This window comes from Oryzias melastigma, linkage group LG24 (genome assembly GCF_002922805.2).
Source record: "Oryzias melastigma strain HK-1 linkage group LG24, ASM292280v2, whole genome shotgun sequence".
NCBI lineage: Eukaryota > Metazoa > Chordata > Actinopteri > Beloniformes > Adrianichthyidae > Oryzias > Oryzias melastigma.
In genome coordinates, this window is record NC_050535.1 from 10,565,939 (window position 1) to 10,590,172 (window position 24,234).

At 40.7% G+C, this 24,234-nt stretch overlaps 1 protein-coding gene across 1 annotated transcript in view; it reads left to right on the forward strand.

Moving 5' to 3' along the window:
• rev3l (REV3 like, DNA directed polymerase zeta catalytic subunit) overlaps positions 1-24,234 on the forward strand; it is a 41,945-nt gene that overhangs the window by 7,325 nt on the left and 10,386 nt on the right. The window contains exons 2-13 of the mRNA XM_024291656.2: positions 6,765-6,954; positions 7,037-7,111; positions 7,593-7,753; positions 10,467-10,599; positions 10,671-10,765; positions 11,193-11,297; positions 12,805-12,889; positions 16,943-17,079; positions 17,316-17,444; positions 18,932-19,163; positions 19,247-19,389; positions 19,632-23,352. Of these exons, the coding sequence (XP_024147424.1) occupies positions 6,765-6,954; positions 7,037-7,111; positions 7,593-7,753; positions 10,467-10,599; positions 10,671-10,765; positions 11,193-11,297; positions 12,805-12,889; positions 16,943-17,079; positions 17,316-17,444; positions 18,932-19,163; positions 19,247-19,389; positions 19,632-23,352 (5,206 nt within the window). The remainder of the gene's footprint in view (positions 1-6,764; positions 6,955-7,036; positions 7,112-7,592; positions 7,754-10,466; positions 10,600-10,670; positions 10,766-11,192; positions 11,298-12,804; positions 12,890-16,942; positions 17,080-17,315; positions 17,445-18,931; positions 19,164-19,246; positions 19,390-19,631; positions 23,353-24,234) is intronic.

Genomic DNA, 24,234 nt, shown 5'->3' on the forward strand with positions numbered 1-24,234 from the left:
AAGTCTTCTGATGAAAAATCTGACGAGTGTAAATTATTATACTTCCAGTAGGCTTCTTTTGTCATAATTCGGGTAGTACATGCTACATGCCCTCAATAGCACACATTAACACAGCCCATAACATCAGCGCTCATTTTTGCAATGGACAATGAAAGTTTAATTTTGAAACCTTAACATCATTTATGACACAATAACTAAGTGAGGAAGAAGAGGACATAGGGCCAGATTACCAAAAGCTTTGGATGTTGATGGTGAGTAAATCTTTATTTTAATTTCTTCTGTCACAGCCAATCCTCTTGAATCAGAACAGAGACACGACATAGACACGACACGACATAGACAATCAATTGACGGTTGTGAGATGGACTCCCCATTCAATGGAAGGGAGACGGACCCATGCAAATAAGGCGTTAAAGGGTTAAAGATGTCTACAAATGAAGTCATGTCACGTTTAAGTGAGGGGGTTGGTGTGAGACAGATCTAAGGTGGGGCCGGTTGTGACTAAAGATTTAGATTCACTTACAGGGATTATTCTGTGCAGTTACAGCCTTAGTCACATCCACCTGGACTGGGGTTTACCTGTACGAGTGTTGCAAGTTTTTGACTTGTCCGGGTCTGTGGAGGGTCATAGAGAGGCGAGGCTGTATCTTAAGGAAGTGATGGTGCGTCTTGGAGTTCCCTTGAGGTTTGTTAAAAATGGAAGGTACAATTGTCGTGCGTGTGGTAAGTGTATCGTAAGGTATCATGCACTTATGACATACAAGTGATGCTGTCATATAATGTCCTGTAGTTGTTAGAGAAGTCTTGGTTTTGACAGCCTTTATGTCTAGATACATGCTGGATGCGAGGGGAAAAATGGGTATGGGGCATGCAAGGAGCATACACCTATCACGTGAACAGCACTAACAGGCCAGTCTCAAAGATTTGGGGAGTTTTAAATAGGAAAATTTTGTTCAGCACACCTTTTTTAATTTGTCAATTTATGCAACTAAAATTAAAACAATGTCAATTAAGGCCCAATCTGAATTCTTTACTTCCTCCTTCCCCTTAAATTTGCCCTTCAAATGGAGAGTTATGAAAAAAGTAGTATCTCATAGTGTCTTGGAGTATCTTTTTAAAAGCGCTATATGAATAAAATATGTTATTATTCATAATTTTGACGTCACTTTCATCAATGACATCACCAATGCTAGTGTTAGTGCGGAGCTTGCAGCAATAAAATACACATAACAAAAGCAGTTTTATAACTTTAAAAAGGTCATGCTACAACAAAAGTCATTACTTACATTTGTAAACTTCTGTGGTTCAGAGCTCACCCATGTGAAAAACGTGCTTCTCAGTGTGACAAGGTTTACCCTCGCGACAGAGGACTTTGTATCCCTACGCTTGGAGGGTGGAACTTAAAAAAATATATATTCCAGACATGGCTTAGACTAAAAATGCCCCTTCAAATGGAGGGATAGGTAGAAGGGAAGAATTCGGATTGGGCCTAAGTTACCCTTATTTTTAAAATACATAATCTTTTAGGTTTATCCTCACTCAGAGAGCCACATTGGAGTCACATGTGGCTTCAGAGCCTGGTGGTCAGCAAAGTATAGAGGATTATATCAAATTCATTGTTAAAGACCAATGTTAAAATACAATATGCTAAACCTTTTTCCCAAAAATTCCATGACCACATTTTACCAGCCTCTCACTTATAGTTGGTGGGCCCATGGGAGAGTGATCCCACATCATCACTATGGGCTTGGCCCTGCTGAAACCCATGGGTCCACGTGGTTAGTTTGCATGTCAGTTGTAGTGAAGAGGGAACTGAGTCAGAAAGCAAAGCTCTCAATTGACCCGTTGATCCTTGTTACACTACTCACTTATGGTCAAAAGAATGAGGTTCCATATACAAGAGGCTGGAACAAGTTTCCTCCGTAGGATGGCTTGGCGCTCCCTTAGAGATGTGGGTGGAGCTCAGTCACCTGGAAAGATCTTGGGTAGAGTTGCTACTCTTCCACATTGAGAGGAGCCAAGCATCTGGTCGGGACGCTTCTATTCGGAGATATTACGGGCATGTTCCACTGTATGGAAACCCCGGGGAAGACCCAGGACACTCTGGGGAGACTATAACCATGGGCTGTCCTTGGAATGCCTCGGGATTTCCCCAGAAGAGCTGGAGGAAGGAGGCAGGATGAGGAAAATCTGGACATGTTTGCTTAGACTGCTGCCCCACGAACCAAATGGATTTTTCTTCAATCTGGACCAAAATGGATTCTAAGAATCACAAAAACATTTTTGTTTTAGCGCATAATAAGTGGGTTTGTCAACTAGATGTTGCGTCTGTCGTACATTCGTGTTTGTTGTGTTCTTGAGTTTTTTTTCCAGCCGTCTCTTACTTTAGATTTATAGAACTGTCTTATGAAACTCTTCTCAGATGAATGGCTCACACTTTTCAGAACCCAGTTTAATACAAGCTGCGCTCCTCTGTGAGAGTGCTCAGAGGAAAAGTTGGGTTGAACTCTCGAGGGAAAAATGTGTCCTAGTTCCCACGTTTTTATGCCATAATTGTGCTGGAAAAGCAACTTATTTTCATTACTGCTTCTCTGGCTCCTGAAATCAGCTTCTTGTTTTTTTCCCCACCTCTAGCTCTTTCTATAGACACAAAATGAAGCACCCTATGTTTTTACTCTACGCAGTTCTATGTTTCTACTTCAGAAAACTAAATAAAGTGAAACTTTTTAAGTTACTGGGTGAAAATTGTCACATTTAGTTATTTTTTATCAATACTAGTTTGCACTCAATCATAAAGGCATTTGTCCAAGTAATGGAATGTGAATCCTGTGGATGATTTGAGTGTGAACTGACAGTGTGGCTCCACTGGTGTGAGAATGCGTATGAATGTTCCGGTGATGGTCAGAGGGGCCGTTGGCGCGTACTGGCAGCCACGCCTCTGTCAGCCTGCCCCAGGGCAGCTGTGGCTACAGTAGTAGCTTACCGTCACCAAGTATGAATGAGGTGTGAATGAATAATGGATACACAATGTAAGCACTTTGAGCGTCTGGAAAAGCGCAGATAAATCCAATCCATTATTATTATTATTATTATGACTCATTCAAGGACAGTTTGACTGACTTTAATCTGTTCTTTTCAATGTGAGAAAATTAAGTTCTCTAAGATTTCTGAGGAGAACGGAGAGGCGGACAGGAAAGGAGGACACAGGATGTTATCAGTGACTAGTTTAAATGATGAAGCAAACTAGTCTTAAAAGATAATATCATCAGTTGCAGCAAAAAAAGTGCAGTTATCTTTGTCAACTCTAAAATTCAAGTCTACAAACCTGAATTTATGGTACATACAGGGTTTACTCCACTTTCGCCCACCAGTGACCGATAACGGCTCTAGCAACCGTTGGACCACAAAACGTATTAATCAGGTATGAACTATTTCTGGTGGAAAGTTAGTGACTTTGAAGTGAACCCTATTTTTCTTATTAATTTAAAGTCAAAGGACTACTTTCTTTGTAGTAGAAGTCTAGATAATCTAAGACACTTTTTATTTGGTTAAAATGATTATAGTTGGATGTAAATCTCTCCTAACACACATAAGGCCTTTACCAGTTTTGTTAGTGATTCATGACCAAGTAATACTCTGATGGGATGTTTTCACCACTGGTTGATAAAACAAACCTGCAAGGAAACCGTTTATCAAACTGTAGCGTGTGATTCAGCATCGACCCTTCGTTTGTGCAACTCATGAATGTAGGTCAGATAATTGAATTTTTGTTTCACATATCAGTCCGTCATCCACCAGCTTGTAAATCCTCTTTACGCAGCAGTTAAACCTCTTTGTTTTAGTTTCAAAGCAGATAAGCTAATCTTTGAAGCATTGTTTCAGTTCACTGAAGTTTAAAAACGTGTTTCATTTCATGAAAGGAAAAGCAAACTTCTTTGAATCCACCCTGAACCTTTAGAGAAAATGGACCATTTAAATCTGAAAAAGACTTTTCTTGACCCATCTTGGCAAAGAAAATCCAAGGATGCTTTCACATTAAAGGCATGATTCACATTCATCCGTACGGGTCAACCCGTCTTGCAGGGTTTTTGGGTTGTACGAACCCATGGAGAGTTGTAGAGAGAAGCGACTGGTTCGATTGTCGTGTGTGTGTGTGTGGTATTGTGAAGTACTTGTAAGTACGTATGGGTGATGCTGTAGTATGGTGTCCTTACGTCCCACTGTAGTCGTTAAACTGCCCTTACGTCTAGATACAATATGTCTGTGTGATCAGAAACAGGAGAAATCGACACACAAATGAAGTTTTTCTGCAGTGCAGCAAATAGACAAGAGGTCGTGTTGTGTTCAGTGACATTACAATCTATAGAAATACACTAAACGCTGCCTGCTCTTCCAGGATTTAAAGTAGATGCTCTGCAGCTGTCTGAATGCAGATCATGGGGTGGGGGGCCTGATGTGGGTCAAAACCGCCCCCGCTGTTATTCCCTGTAATAACACGCTTTTTTGTGCTGACTGCAAGGCGGCAGCTGCATCAGCTGTGCGAACGGACTCCCGTTGTTTGTTGTGTGTAAAATGTGAGGGATCGTCATGTCGCCGATCTTCGTCGTGGATTTTTTTTTTTTGTCCCTTCCATCCTCCGCCGCCCCGCTTCTCACCTCCTCTTCCTTCTCGCCGCGACCAGCTGGCTGGAAACAATCACTTGTTTGTCTCTCCTGCTGTCTGTCAAGAGCTTTTTTTTTTTTTTTGCTTTGCTGCGCCTGTTGCTAGGCAACATAAGCAGAAGCTGCTATTGGCTGGAGTGTGTGCTGCTGCTCATCTTCTTCAATGCAGACTTTTTCTGTTGTTTTCACTTTTATTTAACAGCAATGTCTATCTGTGCATTTAAAATTCCTTATGCTCTAGTTAGAGCTGGGCTTTAAAATTTCGTATTTATATTGATATCAATAGATATTTATTTAAAGACCCACTCCCATCATCTTTAATCTATTTTCAAAGCATTCCCACAGGTCTTTTAACCATGATTATGCCGTTTTTATCCAAAATCAAGAATTTTTTCTAGAACATAGTTTCTGCAGAGTTCATCAAGAATTAGTGCTGCCACAAACGATTATTTTAATAGTCGACTAATCACTGATTATTTTTTCTGATTAGTCGACTAACTGGGTCAAGTGCAAGCTAAAAATTAGATATACAGCATTACCTGTGATAATTCTAGTGTGAATGCTGTATGTCGATTTTGGCCGCTTAAGATGTTAGTGCTGAAAGCTGAAGATGCTGAAATTGATAGCTGAAAATGCTGAAGCTGATGGCCAGCTAAAATATTAGTTAAATGCAAAATTAGCCTAAAAAACTGAAAAAAGCCTAAGTTAGCCAAAACAGCTAGCATGTCGCTGAAATATAAGCTAAACTTCAAATTAATCTGAAAAACTAAAAAAAAGCATAAATTAGCCAAAATATCTAGTATGTAACTGAAATATTACCATAACTCCAAATTAGCCTAAAACATTAATAAATGACAAAATAGTCCTAAAAACTAGCAGAATGCCATTAAAACTTTCAGCTTTACTACACTCCGATTCCATATAATATAAGGTAACAACTAATCGACTATTAAAATAGTCGACCACTATTTTAATAGTCGATTAGTCGTCTCATCGTGGCCGCCCTATAGCGAATTCCCCTTACAGTTGTAGGCAGGACTGTTGGTCCACAACCATTCGGCCCCAATCCCCTCCCCATTGTTGAGAGGTCTCTGTTTACACTCAAGCTTACAGCCCCTCACCTCCCCAAGCTAACATTACTGGTACAAGAAAATGTTAAGGAAAATTGGTGCTATATCCAACTGAAAAGTTTAGAGCCATATATCAGCTCAGACGAGGAAAACAAAGACGTAGATGGATCTATTTGTCTGAAAGTGAATCGAAATAGTATAAATAGAAATAAAATTTATTTTCCAATGCCATTTTTTTTTCTCCCTCTGATTGAGTGAAGAAATGATCAGAAATGCCATTTTGAGCCTAATTTCACAATTAGTCATTTTATCATCAGAAAAATGCCCTGAGAACATTTTAAAAAAAAGTATGATGTTCATCGGAGTGGGTCTTTTGAAAAGTGCAATCAGTTTATAGAATCACTTCATTTTTTCCTGGATTTTTTTTCCATGAAAAAAAATATCGACTCTTTGATATTTTTATGTAAAAAAAAAAGGTATTCTTAAATGTATTTGTGAACTTTGTATTTGATTTACTTTTTTTTTTATGAACACAATTTATTTTAAAATGTGAACTGAGTTAATTATTTACAATATGTGTTGTAAATTGAGTCAGTTTGTTGATGCTCATTAGCTGTACTTTCTGGTACTTCAGTCACTCAGCGTCGTCTCGTAGGAACTGGACGATAAAGTTTTTCATCTATCCTATCTGCTCTCCAAAGCTAAAATTCCATGTTGTGTCTTGACAAAATAAAAGCATTTATTCAACTCTTTTATTTTGAATAAATAAAAAATGTAATTTGACCAAACCTTTTTAATAGTTCAGTCTCGTTACATTTGAATGAGAACCAACGTATCTTGACACAAACTTTATAACAATATGGCCTAAATAAACCTAAATGGTGAAAATGGGCAGAAATGAGTCAAATTGTTGTTGTTTTTCTTTGTAATTTCTTTGTTGTGGTGCAGCAGAACAGCTGATGCTTTTTTCTTGTTTATATCAGAGCTCCATTTTGTCACAGAGGGAAAGTCTCATTAGTTGTTTGTGTTGCAGGTCAGAAAACGTGTCTCCACCTCCACGGCATCTTTCCGTACATCTACGTGCCGTACGATGGCTGCGGGCAGCCGCCTGAGCGCCACCTGCGGCAGGTGGCCTTCAGCATCGACAGGGCGCTCAACGTCGCCATGGGAAACCCCGCCTCCAGCGCCCAGCACGTCTTCAAGGTGGTGCTGGTCTCTGGCATGTAAGCGACTCATCACTAATCTGTAAAACGAAGACGTTTGGGGTGAAAGATGGAGGTTTGCTGACTGTTTGCCTGTCTTCAGGCCCTTTTACGGCTTCCACTCAAAGGAGAAGCACTTCATGAAGATCTACCTGTGCAACCCTCAGATGGTGAAAAGGTGAGTTCCCTGCAGATCAATTCCCATTAATGAGAACAAGAATCATTGCAGCTCCTGAAATCCAGACTGCCTCTTCAGTGTAAACGTAAATCAATGGCTGCTTGTAATCATTGATCGGCTGTGAGGCTCTCGGAGTGGAGGTTGTGCTTTGTAAGCATAACTTCAAAGAACATCAGAGGAAACAAAGGGGAGCAAAACAAGTATATTTGAAAGGAAAATATGTTAATATCCAAATTAAAATTGGTTTAACCCACAAAACAAATACGACTGATGAAGGATCTAAACTGTTGGCAAGTTTGCCTGATGAAGATTTGAGCTTTTTTAGGTAATTCAGTCTGTTGAGGACTAGAGGAGATAACTATCTGCTAAACAAAAGGTTCTAAAAGGGCGTTAGCTCATTAGAAATTCGCCTCTGAGTTGTGGGCGTGACTGTTGGCTCCGTGTTGCTTTGTTGGTTCTAATCAACTCTTTGGTGTCCCAGGGTGTGCGAGCTTCTTCAAAGCGGAGCCGTGATGAACAAAAGTTATCAGCCCCATGAAGGCCACATCCCCTACCTGCTGCAGCTCTTCATAGACTACAACCTGTACGGCATGAACATGGTCAACCTGGCTGCTGTAAAGTTTCGCCGCAGCCACAACAGAGGTGAGAGGCTTGTTCTAGATTTACAGATTTTGGCTTTGATTTGAACTTTTTAGAAGGAACTATAAACTTCAACAAATTGAAATATTTTATTTTTGGTCTAATGTGTCCTCAACTTTAATTCCTAAGATCAGAAAGATAATTTCACTTTGTTTTCAGACAGTAAATCTCAAATTTATTCAATTTACTTGAAAAATTTACTTAGGATTTATTTTAAAAAAAATACAGTTTCTCTATGAAATGTTATTTGTTCAGTCATATTGTTTATATAAAACTATATAATTTGTATTTTTCCTCCTGATACCCCTGATATAAAATATAAACAGCAAATCACCACCTTTGACTGTATATGAGAAGTGGACTGAGTGACCCCTCCCCCTGGCATTCCCAACAGGAAGTAATCGCTGGCCGAAAGAAGCCAAAAACTATAGACTTCTATAAACGAATAATCCACTATTAGTCATCCTATTTGTCAGAATAACAATTTTTGCTCTGCTATCTTTTTTTTACACATTTTTGCCAATCCTAATTTTTTCATTTATTTATTTTGTTATTTTCTTTATTGCAAGTTATTCAAGTTATAAACTGACCAATCAGATGCCACAATATAAGTAGGTGGTCTCACATCGAACATTAGAAAAATTTGACCGACAGATTTTGTGGCCTTCCAACAAGCTCACTTCTGATTGGTGAGAGTGATTGCCATAGAAACGATGACTCAGACCGACTCAGATTACTGCTCACTGACAATTTCTGGATGCAACATGGCGGCGTCCATGTTGCAAAAAAATGGCGACTGAATTGACTTAATTTCCTTTGAGCAATTTTCTAAGGTTGAGTCATAGACGTAAAGATGTTGCGGCTTTCTTCCTGGTGACCATGGAAACAGGTGTAGGAGCTCTGAAAAGCTTCCTGTCTGAACTCCAGAACTCAGTTTCTGTCGGAGGTTTAGGTGGGATTTCCAGTCCCGGTGACTTTTCAGTCAGATTTCCTCATTTCCTGCTCTGTTTGATCTCAGATTACCCCTTTTATCTCATCGGTCCGTCTCCCAAAGATTCTCTTATCTCCACGTCTGATAACTTCAACAATTCTGGGCTTGAAGTTCCTCACCTCAGCTCAGAGGAACGGTTTTCTAAATCTCCTCACGCCTCCTTTGTCAGCGAATGCAACACCTGTTTACGACTTTGTCTTTCAAGATGGAAGTTCTTAATCTGGGATCAAGAGGAAGAATGATAAGAAGCCGGGCTGAGTAAATTGACCTCTTCAGGATGAATGGAGGCATTAAAGTGTGCTAAAGCCCGTCACACAGCTTTAACTTTAACTAAAGTTTCACAGCTCACAAATTCTTCAGAAGGAATTTGTTCTGTAAACATTTTCATGTGAGTTTTGAACTTTTTCAAAACATGCTTTGACTTCATAATGTTTATGATGGTCACAACAACAAAAAAAAGATGTTTTAGGGATAAAAAAAACAGATTTTTCTGTCCTGATAATATGAAGTTTCTGCTGTAGTGACTGGTTTTACTGACTGTTTTTATGGCAGATGTGTGGGGTGTAGTTGCTTCTACTCCTCCATTAATTAAATAAGTTTAGATTGATTTTATTGGCGTTCAAAAGTCTCTACAAGTAACTGGAGAAATAGTCAGTTTGATCTGGAGGAGAAAATGTATTCCCATCAGTTTTTTTGTCAGTAAAGACGTTTTTTACACTTCCTTCTACTTTTGGCTGCCTTGAAAACAGAAGTGAAGCCAGGTCAGTTCACCATTTACCCCAAAAGGTGTCTTATTACTCAAGCGAAACAATATAGAAGAGCCCAATTTCACAGATGTAACGACATTCCAAACAGCTCCAGTTTAACACTCAGCAGCTGTTCTGAGATACATTTTATAGACCAAATCCTTTTACTTTGTATTCAAGATCAACATTATGCTTTTATGGGAGTGTGGGTGGCGAAGTGGTCGGCAATCTCACCTCACAACGAGAAGGTTTAAATCCTGGCTCGGTTCTTTCTGTGTGGAGTTTGCTGGTTCCCCTCATGAACGTGGGACCCCCACCTTCCTCCCACTGCTCAAAAATGTGCTCCTTTGGTTGATTGATTAGTCCCTTCACCCGTCCAAGTGCTGATATGAGCTCCAGAAACCCCTTGACCCTGCACTGGACAAATAGAAGATGTATGGTTGTTGGCATGGTTAGAGCCTTTCTGAGCATGCCTAGAAACTGTGAAGCACGATTGTCTCCATGACTGAGCAGTTGCTGAAAAACTAGCCAACTTTTGTCTCGCATGATCACTGGGGTTATTTATGCATGATTAAGGTAAACTATATTTTAATTAAAATCATTGTTTGTTTTTTTATTGCTCATTGTTAATGGAGCTCCTCTATAGTTGTTGTTTCTATCCAGTATTGAGGACATAATGTTTTAGTCACACGATCCCGTATGAGTGCTGCGAGTTTTTTGGTTGCCTTAGCCTGTGGAGGGTCGTAGAGAGGTCAGGATGAAGCTTAAGTGTCTTGCAGTTCTCTCGAGGCTCGTGCGGCTGCCTTAGGGGACGTCATAAAAATGAAACGTACTTTTTTTGCCCATGTTGTTGGAGTATCATGAAATATTTGTAAGGCTGAAGTAAGTTTGTCCATTTTTTGTTCGCAGACTGCTCATATCCATCCATCTAAGGCACAAGTTGGACATTTCCTTTTAACTTCTCTGCCTCTGATTTCAGAATCCGATCCAGACAGAGCCGGTCCAAGCTGTCGGCCCAGCGTCAGTCCATGGAAGAGTCCCTGCAACTCCAAACTCAACGACAGCACCTTAGGAGGCACCTACGTTGTCTGGGAGGAGAATGCTTTACCCAGGTGAGGATTACCCTCTGCAAGGCATCCACAACCGTGAACAACTTAGCCTAAAAGTTACTCGTCTGCTGCAGCTCCTTAGTCCTGGATGAGGTTGAGAAGCAGAGCACCTGTGAGCTGGAGGTCGACGCCGTCGCCGTGGATATCCTCAATCGCCTTGAGATTGAAAGTAAGATTAAGGATGTCTGGATACTCTTTGCATAAAAGGATCACAGTAGAAGATACACAGTAGAAGAAGGAATTAATCGTTGGAAATTCATTTTTCATCACTTTGTTATTGCAGGAAGATTTTTGCCCCGCCCCTTTTAGGCGCTGCTCCAGATTTAAATAAACAAATACTCCTAAAATGCAGTTTTAATCTTAAGTTCTTTTTTACATGTCTTCCATCATGAGAAAAATGACACGGGAACATGTTAAAAAACACAAACAAACAAAAGATACTAATTGAAGCTCAAAAAAACAAACTGGAAGTATTTTTATCTCAGCTGGAAAAACATCTTCAAGTGAGCATATTAACAGTGCGGTTTCCTGATTTCTGTTTCGTCCTAATTCAGCTTCGTCTGATGAAACGCGTTACAATTTATGTTTGTGTGCAGACCAGGTCGGCAGAAACCCAGGTCTACAGGCCATCTGGGAGGATGAGAAGCAGAGGAGGAGGAAGAGGGAGCAGTCTTCACAGATTGAAAACCCACAGTCACAAGGTAACAAAAAAAAGTTGACTTTCAGACTTTTCTCTTTGATCTGCTTTGATTCTTTGTTCTTATCACATCCTCTTTCATGTGTAATACATTCCCATAGTGTCTTGTGATGATGCGATCAATCTGGATTTTATGCAACCATTCATCCAGTTTGAAATAATGTCAATTAATTAATCTGTTAGAAACAGATTAATCGAGTCGTTGTGTGAACACCGTCTTCGCCATTTTGGGATTCAAAATGAGTCATTGCAGCAGATTTCTATCATGTTGATCTGGTGTTGTGTGCATTCAACTGTCTGCCTTTGATCAGTTCCCGCTGAGTTGGTGCCAAGACAAAATAAAGGCTGAAATTAAATATGTAGACAATAAATATTAAGATAAATAATAACCTGACAAATTGTCACCACTGAGTCTGCTGCCATTCTTCCCGTTTGACGATTCATTTGTGTCTTCATCCTGCAGAAATCAGTAAAAAGAGATGCTTGAATTTGGAGCTTTTCTGTTGCACACTGAGATTTGACTGTCATTTCTCAACTCCAGGGGTCTGCAACCTTTAACACTTCAAGAGCTATTTGGGTCAATTTCTCGCTTACAACATCCTAAGAGGAGCCACAAAGTCTTATTCACACATTTTTTATATAAAATGTAATTCAATTTTAAATTACAATATTACGTCATCTTGATCGACACCTGTAGGGTCAAAGGTCACCTGTCAAAATGAGTTTGATGGAAAGTATATTCCTATTCTCTCTGACATTGATTTGTTTTTATATTAATGTAACTATTATGATAACTGTAAAAAAATTGGCAAAATAAAATGAACCTTTTTTTTACTTGAAAAAGTTAATTATTTTTGTCAGATTTCACATGACTTCCTTTCAAAATAAAAGACTTCTTGTGTCACATACATCATCTTAATGCAGCAAATCATTCCATTTTCAATTTTCAGACAAACATTTTCAAATCAAAAACTAAATCAGAGCTATTTTTTTTACAAACACTTAAAATCCTTGAATATGTGAAAATCAGGCACTCTAAAAGCTTCTGATACGCAATGCTCTTCAACTGTTTGTAAATGAGAAAAATAAAATTTTACTCTTTTTACTCCTTTTTAAAAATGTTATATTTTACTTTAACCAGAGAGCCACAATGGAGGGGTCAAAGAGCCACATGTGGCTCCGGAGCCGCAGGTTGCAGATACCTGCTCTACACTAAAGTTCCAAATTTTTACCTGTTGAATGCTTGTCTCCAAAATGGCAGACAGTGGTGTGCATGACGTCACTGCAAGTGGTCTATAACCATGTATTTTTATCTGCTGTCGTCTGACTTTCAAGACATTGGGCTAAATCTATCATCTGCACAGAAATGATAGACATGATTAGAAAGGCTGCCAGTATCTTTGCTTATAAGAGAACAGCAGTGGGCCCAAGACTAAACTTTGGGGACCAAAAAAATGACTATGACTGTGATTGAAGTAACATGGGACTAATAATTATCCCCTCTCTTCCAGATCGAGGTTTTGTCGCTTCGACGGACAGTGAGAGCAACTTCATCAGGAGGCTAAAAGAGATTCTGACGGACAACCAGTTTAACGTGTACGTTTCTCTTTTCTCTGATATATATATGTACGTCAATTGACTCGACTGAATGTTAGCAAAGCTTTACAGGGATAAAAGTATGGATTTGATCATTCATATAAATATTACCGTATGTGCTGGACTCTCTGGATGTCCGCTGATGCCTTCAACTCTTTTCTTCTGGGTTGTGTGTGAGGGAGGGAAGTCAGGACCGCTGAAATGTGGAAAAGAGTTGAAGTGTTGCTGAGGTTACACGCCCCCCCCTCTTTCCTCATCATGTACAGCTTCAAAGTATTTCCTGTCATAAATAAACGTACAGTTGGCTCGGTGTGCTGCTGTTTCACATCCAGATGGTTCTCGTCTCCTGCCTGATACCGACTGGAACAGGAGGCGGTGGGGCGGAAAACGCACATTTCACTCACATGGACACACTTGCACACGTGCGCGCGCACAGATGGCTGCACGTCGGTTACTTCCTGTCTCCTGGATTTAGCTGCTTCTTCTCATCTGCTGCTTTCTAACGCCCCACTGAGATCAGGGGGATGAATCAAGGTTTTCGCTCGTCTCTCGTTTGAGTGAACTTTTATGAACTTTCCTCGACATGGCTAAAACATTTTCCGCTTTTGAACACCCAAACTTGACAGGTTTTCCTGTTTTATGTCCATTTTCAGAAAGATAAGTTCCTATTTATCTAAGGCCCCTAATACATGTGGAGCTGGGTTCAACTGATCCTTAAAGTAGGGGTCATGTGACCACAGGGTTTGTTCATGTTATTTCTGCTTTAAACTGAATAGATTTCTGAAGTTTTAAAGCAGTAAATGTTCACAAAAGTTTGAGAATATTTGGAAAATATTAATGCATGAATAAGACTTGAGCTATGTCAGAATTCCTTCACTACTCACTACATATGCACTAGGGGTGTAACGGATCACAGATAATCCATGATCCATACGGATCACTAGCCAATGTTTTACTCACACATGTAATCAATCGTCTGTCCACACTCTGCGTCAAATTCATGTACTGTTCACCGTCTTTGTTTAAACATGCATCAAAGTTGCTTCTTGACGGTTATGCAAAAGTCTGTTAACCTGAAGCTCCCGCCACGTATGCGAGGAGCTTCCATCAAAAACTCTTCTCAATTTCGTCATGGATGATGTGGATACTGAGAGATCAGGTTTATTCATTTTGAAGAGCTGAATTAAAGCATCGGTACACGTCTCCGTGTCTAGGTTCAGATCTCCTAGTGAGGACCAGCAGCTCTGAAAAATATAATTATTTTAAACATTTAAACGTTCCCACAGTTGGTTTCAATACTACAAATACCAAAAAATAATGAAAGTTTAATTTTAGCTTTTTAATTTAGGATTCGATTTGGACATTGGGGGTGGGGGAAATGAAAAAAATGCATATTCAGCATTCTTGTCTCTGTTTTGTAGATTTGGTCTCCAGACATGTAAATGTATCGGAAACTACGTGATTTTACATTTTTGTTTATCTCATAGTTTAAAAATGTGTGAATGTATATTTATGCTTTGAAGGACTTTATATATGTTTTCTCAAATATAAGTTTAAAACTTTTCTAAAACGTAATTTTAGGATTTGACTGATGTGGTGAACTGATTAATGACTTTAATGTGTGTTTCTTGTTGAGTTCTGACTTGAACATCTCAAACATTCATTCGGTTTCTTAAAGCTCAGTGACTGGATGGGAAAAGGGGCGGAGCTTCTGTGAAATGTATTAATTACTGCAGTCTTCTCCTGATGCTCGGCGGGCTTCCTCCCCGCACGCCTTTGAAGTTATCTAACAATCTAATTAAAAGGCGGTTATACGTGCAGTTCCCCCCCTGGAGACTTTCCTAATTACCGGGACTCTGCAGATAAATGAAGACTCCTTCACTGTTGGTAGAAACCTCGACTGCGGAGCAAACGAGAAGGAAAAATCAAACGAAGAGACTTGTCCTTAATTAGAAAGACTATTTTTGAAAATCTGCACATGAAACTATTAAAAGTTTTGACGTCTTGTAAAGTGACTTTTAAAGCTATTTTTCTGACCATACCATTACACTTCCACCGTCATGCCTAACAGAAAGCAGCAGTTTTCCTGCATCGATGTTGCCTGGTTCTTGTGTGGGTTGTTCTTCTGGGTTGCTGCTGAGCTTTGGTTGTGATGCGCAACAGTGTAGTACTTCAACACAAAGATAAGGTTGATTTATAAAAAAAAAAAACAAGAAAACCACCTGCAGACCTGGCTCAGAACCTTGGTTCTTTTTAATGTGACTGGATCTCTAAAAGTGATTCCAGGTTTGAGCGGCGGTGGCTGCGGATCCCTTATTTCTGTGGCGAGTTGTTTTGCTGCGTGAAGGTCTGCAGGGATACAAAGGCTCGCTGGCTTTGTGCCCATTTTCCACTTAAATCTCCTTCACAAACACAACACTGGCCATAACACACTTGTGTAATCGCACAATTACTCGCAGATCGAGCCCCACAGTTCAGAGACGACGGTTAAACAGGAAGGGATGAAGGCCAGTGATGTATTTAAAGTCCCACTCCAATCATCTTTTGATCTATTGTCAAAGGGTTCCCAGTGGTCTTTCAAAAGCCTGTGTCGTTTTCTAGGACATAGTTTCTGTGGAGCGGCAGCAGTTCATTAGAAAATCGGCACCAATTCAGGCGAGGAAAACAAAGACATACACCGATCTAGTTGTCTGCAAGTAAATGCATCAGAAGTAGCACACACACACCGTAGTTTAGAGATAAAAAAACAAGAATGACTAATCGACTGTTGAATTACCGTATTTTCCGGAATATAAGTCGCGCTTTTTTTCATAGATTTTCCAAGGGTGCGACTTATACTCAGGAGCGACTTATATGTGATTTTGTTAGACATAAATAGGCTCATATATTTGTTATTTTTCCCACTTAAACCGGTTGCCTTTTGGCGGTTGTTTCCCAATAACAACCACTAGAGGGCACTGTAGGTTTGTGTATCAGTATCTACTTCTGTCAGCTGACAGAAACGCAGAAAAAGAAGTTATGTTCAAAACAAACGTTCCTGATAATCTAATCATTCTCCTCATGGATGTTATGATGTTTTTTCTCATTTGCATCAAGACATTATTATTATTGTTTTTATTTTTCTCTTCCTGGACTAATGCTGGACAACAAGCCATCAAACTTGGGTATAAACAGACAGAAGAGCAGCTAAAAACTGTCATTTAGATGCAGCTCCTGCAGGCTAGAAGGGAACGATCGCCGTAAGGAAAAGACAAAAAACTGCTGTCCTGAACCCAGAATGGAGAGATGATTATAGATGCTTTTGTGGAGTTCTTTAAAATAAATAACTTAACCTCTCAACATCATCCGTATCTTCTGTGTATTTTAAACGAGATAAACAGCCAAAGCCTCCATCATGTAGCGATGAGGCTAAAAACTTCAGACAGCTTCTCCAATGGGAGTGTCTAGTTTATGAACACATTTTTGGACAAGCATTGAGCATTAAATTAGACGCACATCAAAAGATTCAGCAGACTGGAATTTGACGCATGAATCACATTTGATGTCAAATGCAACGTTATGTCGGGCTTGTTGAATTTGTTCATAAATTTTGGACTATTCTCTTAAAAGTGCGACTTATATATGTATTTTTCTTATTCATTATGCATTTTTTGGCTACTGCGACTTATACTCCGGTGCGACTTATAGTCCGGAATAATTCAATCCATTGGTTTCTCAGAAACCAATGGATTGAATTGTTGACTATTTTCATAGTCGGCATAGTCGTGTGTAATCCACTAATTGTCAGAATGGAGCGGAGCAGGGAGCTTTTGGTCCACCAACTGTAGCATCTACATCACTGCTACAGGCTTTTTCCAACAATATTTTTGTCTGCTCCTGATAAATGTCCTCCATCATCAAAGACATACCACAAGAAAGTGTTAAAAACATAATTTTCATTGGATTGGGACTTCAATGTCTGTCCATGTCATGTCCATGCTGTCATTTCAGCAGTTCAGTCTTGGACTTTCAGGGGAAAAAAAATAATTAATCTGAATGTCATTGTGTCTTCAGGACTCAAGATCAGTCTGCACACGACGACCAGGAGGGTTTCCTGGCCGACCTCACTCTGCATCCTGAAGGCTTTACCACAGACGGACCTACATGGACTCCCGCTAACGCTGTGGAGGAGCACAGAGACTCCCAGCCAGGTGAAGAGAACCATCCAGTCAAGAGCAGCAAGCTGCTGCTTTAGACAAAGTTGTTTCAGTTATATTAGAGATGTATTTGTTTCTCCTGCCACCCTGGTTTTCTGTGTTTATACACTAACCAAGATGATTTCTCATGTTCATAACATCTAAATGTTTTCTGGAAAAGCTGAAAGCTGACCTCCAAGTCTTTCAGGCAATCTTATTAAACAGGGTTTGTGTCTCTGCTGCTGTTCCAGACTTTGTGAGGACTGGCGAGAAGGTTCCAGACCAAGCGGTTGTTGATGAAGAGGCCATCCTGGATCTGCTGGAAAGCAGTCAGACGTTCCTGCCACTCTCCCAGACTTCAAACCATTCAGCCCTGTTAGGTGCAGTAACACCTTCATGCTCCACAGCAGCAGCCGCCTATCGTCTCCATTAAATCCTAGCACAGTTCTGGTTTTTCAGCTCTTCCTCATTGTCTGGATGTTTCGTCTAATCAGCTGCCACTCCCGATGTTAATGAGTAAAAAAGCTCTAGTTTTATCTTTTTGTTGTTGCTCTAATACTTAGCAAAAAAAAAAAAAAACAGAATGCCAGTACCATTCACCAAAAAATAGTCAGCCAAACAGGAAACATTTTTGTTTTTCTTCAGAAGCTCTTTATTCTGTTATAGTTTTAAAGTTACCCTCCAATGAAAATCCTGTTTTTTGAGTTTTTAACATGTGTGGCATTGAAAGGAAACAAATGTAATCTCCACCAGACTCCACAGAGCTTCTTGGTGTTACCACTCAAATGTAATCAGTGGCTCATTTGACCGCAGTTGTAAAGAATTGTAAAACAGTGAAAGAGCATTTTGATGTTGGCTTTCTTCATTTTCCCAAGAAATCTGCTCTGATGATTGAATGTATTGATCACAGCAACGCCAATAAACATTTGACAATTAGCTAAAAGAGTCTTTGGTGAACTGGAAGGAGAAAGAATCAGGCTTTTGGTGGAAGTTCTGTCCATGAAGATCTTCACTTCCTCATCCTAGCTGACATCTGGTTCAGAACTGACAGGACATTACTGACATTGCTTGACATTTTTATGTAGCAGCGGTGAAGATTTACACTAGCGAGACACAGAGCTATCATAATCAGACAGAGGGGCATCATGGGCGGAGCTGCTCAGCTCAGTTCCAAAAGCCACGCCTCCTCAGAGGAGATTTTGGAAACAGAGGCTTCAGATCAACATGAAAAATGGCTTTTTAAGACATTTAGGTTGTGAGATTTTGGTTAAAAACTTCATAAACATAATTAAAACACTACTGGGAAAGTTGTTTTTTTTTTTGTAAAAAAAAATTGTCGTAGGGGAATTTTAGAATTTTAAGGAAAATCTATCTTCTGTTCTTCCTTTCTTTCTTCCTATCATCTTTTTTCTGCCTTTTCTTTCTTCTTTCCCATTTTTTGTGTAATAGTCTTTTGTCGTGTTTCTGTTTTTAAAAATTGGAAATTGTTTTTATGTAGGAAAAGTGCTATACAAATATTTTTTTTTCTTCACTTCTTTCCCTCCAGTGTTATGCAGATTTTTAACAGTGTCATTCTATTCAATGTTTCCATTTTGTAAATAACTCTATGGCCAAACAAACTGTGATATCTTTATATTTGTGTTCTTTATTAAAAAGAACCCAAAAAAATAGTTTTATGGTTTCAAAATTTCATGCAGCTTCGTCACCTTCCTTAGCTGCTGAAGAATGAATGTGTTTTCTAGTATTTTCTGACCAATGTTCTCTGAAGATGTTCTGGACAAATAGTGCTTTCCCAATGAACAGAACATTTCCTCCCTGTAGCATTTGCAGTGAAGAAACTCCGCCTTTTTTGTTTTCTTTCATGCAGATGGAAGCAGAGATCACGCCATCGTCGATTTGCTGGCAGGCCTGGAAGACGACGGTTTCCATCGGACCCCCATCAGCCAGAACTCTCAGCACCGTTCACTTTCTGATGCCAGAGGCAACCTGTACAACAGCGACGAGGAAGAAGCAGAGCCAGACCTCAACAGGGAGGAGGCGGAGCTCAGTGTGATCATGTCGCAGCGGTGGGACGACGGGCCTGGGGAGACTTCACAGAGGTGACTGCAGTTCTGGATGCAGTGTTTATAAACTGTAACTCCTCTCAAAATCCGTGCTGCTGCTTTGTTGTTTCTGTGCTCAGGCTCAAAGTGAAGGAAGCAGAAGACGGCCTCAGCGACGATCAGCAGGACGCCTCTGATGAGGACATGGAGTGGAGCGGCAACAGCTCTCTGTTCGCCGACCTTTCCATCTCCCAGCTCGATGGGGCGGCAGACGAAAGCAGCGGCAAGTTTTTAACCAACTCCTGAAAAAAACCAGATACTACTTGTTAACATTTCTGCCAAATTCAAATATTTACATTCACATATTCTCTATTCAATAAAATAGCAAATTACAGATCCAAAACTAATTTTGTAGCCGTTATTAACACTTTAAACTGCTTCGCTATTAAAAATATATTTTTTTGCATGTTTTAGCATTGAAATCCTAATGAGCTGCCTCTTCTTCTCATCTTTGGTGCTTTACAGATTCCTCTCTGACGGACAGCGGCTCCATGTCCCAGTCTTCGCTAGCAGTCGCTGAGAAGATGCTGGGACAAAGAAATCCCCCGTCAGCAAAGGTGTTATCGGAGTACAAGCATCCGGAGCACAGACCTGTTCTCATGCTGGACACTGATCAGCCACTCGATGTGCATTTCCAGCTAAAAAGCAGCCAGGGAGGCACCAACGAGTGTTCTGCAGGGTTCCAGGTCAACAAAGAAATGCCCTACATCCAGCCTGTGAAACACCCTATTTCTTGCACATTGACCAACAATCCTGACAAGTCTTCAATGGACAAAGAGGATATAAGACCCCTGTGCCCTTATGACAAAAAGTCCTCCATACCTGTGGATAAATCTGAACTGGAAGGACTTCCATTTGGAAGTGGAAAAATCACTAAAAGTAGGAAGATTTATGGTGGCATGGAGCATGTAGAGACAAACTGTCTGACCATCCTTCAAAAACACAGCAATTTCTTGCGTTACTCTGAGCTGAGAAATTGTTCTGCCAAAACAGAGTTGGACCTCAGCACCATGGACAGTAAAAGCCAAGTTCTGACGAGCATCAGCTCGTCGCCCATAAAGGACAACGAGTTTGTGAATCCACAGAAAGAAGAAATGAGCCAGGAAACAGAAGAAGGAGATGTAGGCGAACTGAAAATCAGATATGAAGACTATCAGGAAAATAAAACCGAGAAGACCATCGTGGCCCAACAGGAGGCACACTACAAATTCTTCCCTAGTGTAATTCTCTCCAACTGCCTCAGCAGGAGGAAGGCTGGGAACAAGAAGCCTGCAGACACTTGCAGCAATCACGAGCTGTCGCCGTCTCGGAGGTCAAAACTTAAAGCCTCTAAGAAAAGATTGGGAATGGCTGGTCATAGAAACAAAACGAAACTAAGTCAGGAATCCACGTCAACAGCAAACCTCACCTCCTCCAGCCTCCATTCAGTACCTGTAGAAACAGAGGAGATCGCAGTAAAGGATCAACACACTGCAGAAGCTCAATCAGTTGGAGATGAACCAATGGTAATCGTAAAAAAAGAAAGTGACGAAAGCTGCGTAAATAAGCCAATGGAACCGGCCTCTGAGGTATTAGTCTCAAACTCCAACGCTCTTACCTCTTCATCTGAAGAACCCAAAGACTCTGATCAACATATTCTCAGTCCAGATGAAGATTTAGCTGCTAAAGTCACATGTACTAAACCGTCAGCCTTGCCTGGAAGCAAATACTCTCTGAGGACCAAACGTAGGACAAATTATGACGGTGAAGATGGAGAACACCCGGGTCCCTCTCAGTCTAAGATCTCACACTCTGTCAAAAAAAGACTCAAGGAGACCAACATCACTGGTGGGGTACATGTCAAATACCAGAAAAAACGAAAGAAAGAACCTCCTATCATCATCAAGTACATTATTATCAACAGGTTCAAAGGACAGAAAAACATGTTGGTAAAAATATCCAGAATGAAATCGGGGGAGCAGTCTGTACATTTGACACCAGACAAACTGGAAAAGTACAACAAACTTGCCCCTCTAAAAGATTTCTGGCCTAAAGTGCCCGAGTCTCCGGCTGTGGAGTTTCCTGTTATTGAGCCCAAAGCCAAAAAAAACCCCAAAAGAAAAGTGAAGGTTAATGGCACAAACAAGAAGACACCTCAAGAAGCCCTCAACACCTCCAAGCATTGGTTAAAACGAGGCAGAGGGGTCAAACGGGCAAAAGGCTGTCAAAGAGGCCTAGTCCTACCCTCCTTACCCCCACCTCGACCATGTTACTGTGAGCTGGCAGACGACCAGGACAATGACTACACAGATGTCATGGTAGAACTGGGCTATCTCTCTGACACGTCCTTAAGCCCTGTAGAGTCGACGCCTCCACGTTGTTGGTCACCAAGTGACCCTCTTATGTACAGTAGCTCAGAGCAACTGATCAATCCTCTTAGTGACCCTTGTCTTAGTTCTGCATTTCACAAGCCACAAAAGCTGTCCTTAACCAAAGGAGCCCAACGTAGAACCCTCAAACCTAAGAAATCCACTGAGACGAAAAGGAAAGTTTGCAAGTCTGCTGCTAAGCCTCCAGAAATTGACAAGCCCCAAAAAGAGAAGTCAAGGAGATGTGCTGCTACTAGACGGGCCAAGAAAGTTGAAACTAAAACTGAAAGTCCTAAAGCAAGACCAAGAAGGTCTCGTAAAAAGAAAACTGGAGAGCCAGAAAGCTGTGATCTAAGTAAAGACACCTCCCAGATCCTGTTCCTTGAAAATGAATCCCTTTCATCAGGAGGTTCCTCTCAGGAAGTCCCACCCTTTCAGCAGCCAGCTGACTCAGAAGGTGTCAGCCAAGCCAGATCCCAACATACATCAGATACCAACTTATCACAGATTGTTAAACCAAAGGTTGAAGACTGTGAGACTTCAATCATGGACATCAACCAAAGTCTTTTAGGACCATCTGAGACAAAGCAACAAAGTTGTCAGACAGTTGTAGTAAAGACAGAGGAGGAAAGCATGACTCATTTAATTTCAACTGCTGGTCAGGCCTCACTTGAAGATACCAAGCTGGCAGAAGTCTCTCCAAAGAATGGGGAAACTCTGCCTCTTTCTGAGACCTCCTCTGGCTTGGCAGTCCTTAAGCAGCTTCTCCAGAAAAGGCAGCAAGGACAAGCACTACCCACACAAGTAGTTGGTACCAATAGCCATGCTACTGCCGTAGCTCAGGCAACAGCACTGATAAGTCCTACAGCTAAACCACCCAAATCCAGAAAAGCTCCTTCTGCAACTCCAAGGAAACCTAGGACTCCAAAGACTGCCACTCCCAAGGACAAAAAGCGAGAGCCAAGAGGCAAACAAAACAAGAAGGCCAGGATAAGTAGAAGCCAACCCAATCCATTGCCAAAGCAAGAGGGCAGCTTGTCTGATGACTGTCCACTGTTCCTGTCTGACCCAGAACAAGACGGCTGCAGCTGCATGGAAGGCAGTTTGTCACCCGAGCTCCCCCACAACTACACTTTTGACATTAATGACATCAACCGAACAGACTTCTCCAGTCCGTACACCGGCAGTCAGTTTGTCCTGACTGATAAACACCTACCCGTCAAATTCCTCAGTGACATCAGTCAGGAAGCCGTGTCTGCTCAGGCTATTGGGTTTGAAGATCTTCCCCAGAATCAAGTTTCAGCTCAAAAAGGCCTTGAAGGGGACAAATCAAGATCTGCAAGCCCTGATCTCTTTGACAAATTTGAGAGGAGACAGTCTTCATCCAGCCTTGCTTTGTTGGATCCTGAAAAACTCAAGAGCAGAGATTGGGACGGCACTTCCAAAAACTCCAGCATCCGAAGCCCTTTTCAAGACTTCCACTGTGAAAGAAAAGAGCTGCTCTTCTCAGCTTTAGATCCGGTGCCTCCGCTGCCTTTGAGCTCCGCCTCTTTGGTTGAGCACGATGGCTCCCCAACAAGCGATCTTCTGGACGGCCTCGATGGGCTTACGTCCACCACACCCAGCAGCTCCCCTCGATCTAGCTCCAGCTCTTTATCACAGGCGAGGGCAAGCCAACTTCAACGAGGCACAGGGGGTGGAGCCCACATCCTCAAGCCCCTGATGTCACCTCCAAGTCGGGAGGAGATCCTCAGCACTCTGCCAGAGCTGGAGTTGTCGGAGGCCACCTTCCAGGAGCCTTTCTGTAGTGATCCCTCTGACGCCCCCGGAAAACCAATGTAAGACCGCAGAGCACACGACACTTGGGTGGTACATTTACAGGGTAGTCGTTTGTTGTACTACAGAGAAATAAAAGAAATGTTACCAAAAATTAACCTTTTAACACCAGAACTTTAGCTCAAGTTTTGACTTTCTTAGGACTACCTTCCATTTGTGAGTACATGCACTAGTTGCAGTATTGACAGTCCAGTGTGACTACCATATGTTAAAAGCGCATTCAAGAACCCACGTTCAGCACATTTTTGAACACACCACACATTCCCGGTGTGTACATGCATACATATATACAACAAAGACAATTTGGTCTCTTTTGATCGATCTGCACTAAATTGGATTCTAACAGTCCTTTATACATAAAGCTGGATGTTTCTGTTTTTGCTTTTTTGATGCTCTTTGAGAAAATATTTTTAATAAACTGACAATGGCCTTAATTCTTCAGATGGTTGATTTTTATTAACATGTATAAAACAAATACAAAAATATGGTGGGTCTTTTTCTTTCTTTCTTTCTTTTTAAAAAAGCGATGCTGTTGCTCAGTGGTAGAAAAAAAACATAGCTCGATGGTGACTGAAATGTATGATAATACTCAAAGGGGGGGGTGGGGTGGGGGGGGGGTCATAAAAAGTAATAAAAAATTCAAAAATAGATTTAATTCAGTCAAAAAAAGCTTCTTTGTTTGATTTCTGTTTAGTTTTTAATTTCTTTAGAGCAATTATTTTTCAAATATTTATCAATTTTTTGGTTATTTTGTCACTTTTGAAATAAATGATGATATAAACCAAACAAAAGCCCATATTTTAACAGTTATTAGTCTTACATTAAAATACTAACAGAAAATAGGTTTTTGATAAGAAAAATTAATGCTTTATTTTAATAATACC